The 7,568-nt window shown below is 34.9% G+C and overlaps 2 protein-coding genes across 2 annotated transcripts; one reads left to right on the forward strand and one right to left on the reverse strand.

Annotated features, from left to right (window-relative positions):
• Positions 223 to 1,167, reverse strand: LOC109834885. Its single transcript, XM_020402902.1, has one exon. The coding sequence runs from the start codon at positions 1,165 to 1,167 to the stop codon at positions 223 to 225; it is 945 nt and encodes a 314-aa protein (XP_020258491.1).
• LOC109834886 lies at positions 2,133 to 2,986 on the forward strand. The gene is made up of 2 exons (XM_020402903.1): positions 2,133 to 2,225; positions 2,305 to 2,986. The coding sequence occupies exons 1-2, from the start codon at positions 2,133 to 2,135 to the stop codon at positions 2,908 to 2,910; spliced, it is 699 nt and encodes a 232-aa protein (XP_020258492.1). The 3' UTR covers positions 2,911 to 2,986.

Genomic DNA, 7,568 nt, shown 5'->3' on the forward strand with positions numbered 1-7,568 from the left:
TGGTGCATAAAGATCACGTTCATCCTCGATTATCATATTGTGCATAATAATGCATGCAGTCATTATGCCATGTAATACATGTTTTTTCCAAAAACGTGCTGATCCTGCCACGATTGCAAATCGTGATTGGAGAACTCCGAACGCACGTTCTACATCTTTTCTACATGCTTCCTGTTTCATGGCAAAATATTTTTTCTTCCTACCTTGTGGCTGTTGGATTGTTTATACAATAGTAGCCCATTTTGGATATATACCATCAGCTAAATAATAACCCATATTATACTCTTTTCCTTGAATAACATAGTAAACGGGAGGAGCAATACCTTGAGCTAGGTTAGAGAAAAGATTAGATGACTCCAGCACATTGATATCATTATTGGTGCCTGGCATACCAAAATATGCGTGCCATATCCAAAGATCATAATCTGCCACAGCTTCGAGGATAATAGTTGGTGACCCACTACGTCCTGTGTATTGCCCAGACCATGCTGTTGGACAATTTTTCCATTTCCAATGCATACAATCAAGACTTCCTAACATTCCTGGAAAACCACGTTTTTTTCCAATATAGAGTAGCCTAGCAATATCGTTAGCGTTAGGTGTTCGTAGATACCGCTCTGCGAATATTTCCACCATAGCACGACAAAATTTTGTCATACTTTCAATTGCTGTTGACTCACCTATTTTAACGTATTCGTCCGTAGCATCAGCTGGTAGACCGTATGCCAACATGCGAAAAACAGCTGTTACTTTCTGTAACGGTGATAATCCCATTCTACCAAGTCCATCACTTCGTTGTTGGAAGTAATAGTCATGATCTTTCACTGCATCAACAATACGAAGGAACAAACTTCTTGACATCCGATATCGACGACGAAACATATCTTCTCCAAAACGTGGATTATCGGCAAAGTAATCTATGACCAAATTCTGATGCGCATTTTCTCGATCGCGGTTGATCACTGCATGACCGGGAATCGAGCCACCATGGATCGGTTGGTAGTTGTGTTGACGTAAATTGTTAACGAGGATCATGTTGTTGTTGATGTACTCACAAATTACTTCTTCGGTTTCATCAATCTCTGCAATGATATTGGACAGAAAATTATCATCATCCGAAGATGAAGATGATGATAAGTATGATGGACCTCCAACATCGAAATTCATTTTTGAAGTAAGAAAAGAATGACTGAAGTATGCAGAAATGGAGAATAATAATTTTAACACAACAACGAGTAATTGTGTGGATGTACCTAATCTAGTATGCTATTTATAAAACTTTGCTTAGCTGTATACATTGAACAATGTGTAAAGTTGAGCTGATTTTAGGAAATGCTTTCCAGCTGTTATCAATTTGTCACAAAATTCAAATTTGCTTTTAGCTGTATACGTTGGACAATGTATAAAGCTGACCTGATTTCAAAAATTGATTCCCACTCGTACAAAGCTTTCACACAATTCAAGGAGAGCTGAGCTGTGTATACGTTGGACAATGTGTAAAGCTGACCTGATTTCAAAAATTGATTCCCACTCGTACAAAGCTTTCACACAATTCAAGGAGAGCTGAGCTGTGTATACGTTGGACAATGTGTAAAGCTGACCTGATTTCAAAAATTGATTCCCACTCGTACAAAGCTTTCACACAATTCAAGGAGAGCTGAGCTGTGTATACGTTGGACAATGTGTAAAGCTGACCTGATTTCAAAAATTGATTCCCACCGACAACGTTGGATAATGTGTAAAGCTGATCAGTTTGTACAAAATGATTCAATTTCAAATGTTGACCACCGACAAATTCAAACCAACCGCAAATTCAAATTCAAATTCAAACAAAAAAAACAAATTTGGATTGGCTATAAATAACATTCACGAATTCTACTTCAAACCACCCAATTCGAAGTATTTCTTCAAAGTATTTCTGATCTCCAAACCAACCAATGTCTGTTCGATCAACTGGGTACACGGTTACTGAAGATGTGCTCCTTTGTCAAGTATTCTTGGATATTTCTCAAGACCCTATTATCGGTAGAAACCAGTCTCGAGATGCATTTTGGTCTCGTGTGGAGGACAAATACAATGAACTTCGAGATCAGCATTTTGAGGTGTGTACGAGCTGATCAGTTCGTTCTCGAATGGAAATAATAAGTAATGAAGTAAGAAAATTGAATGCGTGCTTGAGACAAGTAGAGAATCTGAATCCAAGTGGTGCTTCAGATGAAGATATTGTAAGTATTCTATTAATTATCGTTTGAATTTTATTATTATTGTTGAAATACATAACTTGATGTTCACTATAATTTGCAGTTAGTTCGAGCAAAGATGTTATTTATGCAAGAACCAAAGTACAAAAAAGGTTTCAAATTTGATCATGTCTGGAATATGGTTAAAAATTTCGAAAAATTCAAAGATGATGTCCCCACAGCAAGACAAGTTGGTCGAAGACAATCCCAAAGTGTGAACTTCGACTCGTCACAATCAGATAATCCCACTCCGGAATCTCCTATATCAACATCTCCTGGATTGTCATCATTTACTCCATCTGAACGACCTATTGGGGTAAAAAAAGCTAAATTGAAAAGGAAAAATGATGATCATGAGTCAAGTGTAGTGGACTCCATCGAGACCTCCAACAATCGACTTATAGACAGGTTAGACAAGGCGAGCTTGGACAGGCAAGAAGCATTTGATATCGAACGAGAAAAGATAGCCATGAAAAAAGATAGAGATGAATGGAAAATTATAATGAAAGATTTGAATTCCATTGCTGATCCAAACGTGCGTGAGTACGTTCGAGCTCAACAGATTAAAATAATACAAAAAAGAAATCAACAAGAACAAGGGTCTGCTTCTAATTTTGGCAATTATTTTAATGATATTGGACACTCTGGCCCCGATCTACCAGATTATTGAGAGTTGCTTGTCCATCTTAAGTAACGTCACCATGTTTAGTTTGTATTTTATGTTTTATTTTAATGAAGTTTTATATTATGTGTGTCAGTTTTTATATGTTATGTATTTCAGATATGTAATTTATATTTGAATTATGTATTATGATTGCTCTTTAATGAAGTTTTATATTATGTATGTCTAGATTTTAATATTATAATTAATAATAATGTCTGTTAAATTTTAGCATTTTTTTAATTTAAAAAAACCATAATTTATTTTGTCCACATTATACAATTGGGGTGAAATTATAAAATTTAAATATTATTAGGGTTGTTTTATATATTTAATGAAACAATTGGGGACAAATTGTAAATATATAAAAGTATGAGGTTTAAAAAAAATTGAAAAATAAAAAAATAAAAAAAAAACAGTAATGGGGGATGAACAGTGCGACGCCAAATATAGCGTCGCGCTGTTCATCCCCGTCAAAATGCGGCAACAAATGCCGCTCGATTGGAGCTCCCACGCAGCGGCATTTTCACTTTTCGCCTCAAAATGCCGCTGCGTTGGAGATGGTCTAAGTCAATCTTTGGTCTTGTTGAGAGTAAAAGTCTTCTAATTCTAGTATTGTACGAATAATGTCAATAAGTGACTGATCGATTGGTCTAAAATCCCAGACCTGCAAGACCTCATAGCAAGACCTCATACAAATGTCCGTATAACATGGAAAAAAATGAAGCAAGGATTGGTCTAAAATCCCAGACCTGCAAGACATCATAGCACAAACTGAAGTACGCAAGTGTGTTTATGTGTGTGTGTGGAGGAACTTGGTACTAAGCAGAAGTTTTTGTGCAAATGTGTCATCTCAATACAAAGCATTGTATTTGTCCTCGACTTTTGCACCAAGTTCATTGACTTTTGCACCAAGTTCATAGCAAGACCTCATACAAATGTCATCGACTTTTGCACCAAGTTCATTGTATTTGTCCTTACTTCATTACTTCATTACTGTTAGATGTGACTTTTGCACCATTTTGGTGCAAAATTTGCACCATTTTGAGGCAAAGGGTTGGAGATGCCCTTAGCGTAACTAACTTCTTATGGATACTCCTGCAACTATACACCTTTTGCGTTGAGGGGGGGGGGAAAAAAGAACAAATATATAAAATTCATAACAATTACATAAACCCTTTCATTCAATGCAAGTAGTTGATTATAGAATTGTGAGTGACGCTCTTTTACAGAAATAAAATCATTAAATAGTGAATTCAAATCAAATGTGTCTGCAATTTTAATATAAAGAACCAAATAAGTAGCAAGAAATTTATTTTTTATTTTGTTGCACAATTTTGTTTTCACAAGTTTCATAGCTGAAAATGATTGCTCAGTAATTGCAGAAGACACTGGAAGAGTCAAAACAAGATGAATAAGTCGACCAATAAGGTGATGTGACTTGGAGTTTTCAGTCTCACCTAAACGTTGGCAAAGCTCTGCAAGCGATGACAGTTTCTCCAAATCAGGATGGCTCAACACATCAATGTAAAAATATTGTAACTAAAATCTCAAACATATTTTCTCCTGCTCTGAAGAGTCAAGAGGATAGTACTTTTCAGCAAGGCTACAAATTTTATCAACATCAAAGGACTTATATCCATCTCTTGGATCCAAAGCAACACCAAGCTTCAAAAGCTCAACTAACCGCTCATTGAACCTTGCACTTAGCTCATGCAACTGAAAGTCCATCACAACATTGAATACATCAAAATGATAATAGTGCTTGATTGTAACATTATCACGTCGACGACAACTTCAACTTTCAAAGCGCGAAGCATCAAAATCCGAAACACCAATTCCATGATCAAAGAAAAATGACACAACTCCATCAAAAAAGAAATCCATCCATCATTTCTTAATCCATGAATGAGCAATTTTGTGCTTGACAGTAAATGCATTGCATTGACAATATCTTGAGACTTTTGTTGTAGAGTTTGACAAAGCAAATCAGTTTTGCCCATGATTCGTTTCATAAGATGCAATGTGAAAATAAAAAATCAAGGACTTCATCCTTTTCAAAGCCACACTAGCATTTCTTCTTTGGTTAGAGCCGTTACCATCTCTTCTCTTTTAATATTTTCAAGAACAACACAGGTTGCATTGAACATTCTAATAAGACTGCAAATGGAAGAGAAATGAGAACTCCAATGGGTATCACCCGCTCGTTTCAAACTACCAATTTGATTTGTAATTGTTCCAGTCTCAATTTTATCAGTAGCTATCAAGTGTGCTACCTCATCAGCCTGAGCGGCTCGTAACTCATCACGACGCTTACAAGAACAATCAACTGCATTGATAATGAAATTTAAATTTAGAAAAAGCTCATGGACAACGTCTACCTCCTTAGTAGTTGTGATCAAAGTCAACTGAAGTCGATGAGCCATGCAGTGCACATAATATGCTTGAGGACACTCCCTAAGAAATAGTGTCAGCTATCTTCTCCATTCACGATGTTTGTTGCTAGCCCCATCGATATCGTATCCTTGGCCTCGAATATTTTGAATGTCAAGACTATGATGGGATGGAATAGAACGCAATGTAGAACATAAAGTGGTCGAAGATGTGTCTTTAACATGGGTAAGATAAAAAAAACGCTCTTATATGTAGCCTCTAGTGTCAACAATCGAAGAACAAGAGCCATTTGTTCTCTTTTAGCTTCATCAGTTGCTTCATCGACAATGATAAAAAATTTGGCATCCCCAATCTTGTCCTGAATCTTGTTACGCACGTTATTTGCAAAAACTTGCAACATCTCCTTTTAAATCATCGGAGATGTATACTTTGTATTCCACTGTGCATTTTCCAAGAACAACATTTGCCACTTCATCATTAATTGATGCAGCAAATTTAACAATTCAATAAAATTACCATAATTATTTGAATCAATACTCTCATCATGTACCTCTGAAAGCCACTCCTTGAATTCAATAAAATTACCATAAGCTCTCTTTATCTCATCACATAGATTGACCGGATGTACCCACATTGGTTGATGTAATCATGGATTATGTTCTATTGAAAAATTTTGAGGATCCTAAACTCTTGGCAATGGAGAAGGTTGTATTGGAACCGTCGGAGATTGAGATGGAATTTCACGGTTCTCCTTTTAGCTACTACTTTCTCCACTTGAGACATTCTTTTTTTCGAAGAATGAATCAAGTCTTTTTTTGCTTACCACTCTATCAATTGTCAACATATAGAACAACCATTGAAAATTATATATATATAATAATATAATCACAATGCATCAAATATACAGTTGATAATGCCAACAAGCTAACATTAATAATCTAACAATTTTGCCTCTAGTAAATAATGATAATTTTTGTTTAATAAATCTCATGATGTAGAGTTACATGTTATGTGAGACTATGACCCTAATAACTAAATAACGCATTAATATTAAAAAAAACAAGAACACTACAAACTAGCATTTGACAATAAATTAGGGTATTTTACTATTTTTGTTTCATAATGCGGACAAAGTTATACACAATGTCACTATTTTTTTAAAAAAAATACAAACTAATAAGTATATTAAATAAGAAATATAGTGATTTTTTACCTAAATTGAAAAGGGCTTCAAAGATCCAACAATAATTTTGTTGGGATATCCAAGCCAAAAGAGACGAGTGAGACTTATAGTTAGATTGGAAAAAGAAAGGGGGAATTCAGAGAGTTAGAAATAGCTTTGGCTGAGATGATATCCATCAAGAGAAAACTAGAAAAAGATGTTTATGTTGTTTTCTCCTCTAAAACTTTTTATTTTAATTTTTTTTATTTAACAAATATGAATTGAATAGTAGTCGATTCCAACTAGAGACTAGCGAATCTAGTCTAGGATCTGTGGATGAGAAGGATTTTAATAAAAAATAAATCCATTACCCATATTTTTTAATAAAAAAAAATTGGGTTTGTTTATAAAAAAAAATGAATTCAGAAAACCCCACATGGCACATCAAGATGCCAATACTTGGCAAATAATGGAGCTTGAGGTTGTTGTTTATTAGTTTAGTACATCGATCTGTGCTGTTAGTATTTTCTTCTCAAATATTTTTTGGTCTCAGACGAGATTGATATTCTAGAACACATACTTTTTTATCCCAAACATTGATAGACCATATTCATAATATACTCTGAGGCAGAACAATGATAGAATTATTAGTTATAACATCTAGTTACAGTGTATAAATTCCCTGCTGAAAAGGTTTCTGAAATCTTTGACTTCCTAAATGATAGCATCACAGTGCACCTTAAGTGGTCATCAAAAGTAACCATGGGAGCTAAGAAAACTTAGTAGAAATTAAATTCAAGAAAAATACTTAACCTAGACTCAAAGGGTATTATTAAGTGCAATTCATGTCACCTGCTATACAATCTTCACATGGTTTTGAATCAGAAAGTTCGAGTCAGGATAACACTGACCCAGATTAAACTGATGCTATCGCATCAGAAAGTTGGATCACATGGTTTTGAATCAGAAAGTTTTGAGTCAGAAAGCTCCATACGCTGCATTTTTTTGATATAGCTAAATCCTATGATTATGTTTGTCGGAGAATATAACTATTTTGACAAACCTCATGATCAGTTGAACGAGAAAAGAGAGATAAACTCGTTAGTTAAAT

The sequence above is a fragment of the Asparagus officinalis genome, chromosome 3 (assembly GCF_001876935.1).
Source record: "Asparagus officinalis chromosome 3, Aspof.V1, whole genome shotgun sequence".
Lineage (NCBI taxonomy): Eukaryota > Viridiplantae > Streptophyta > Magnoliopsida > Asparagales > Asparagaceae > Asparagus > Asparagus officinalis.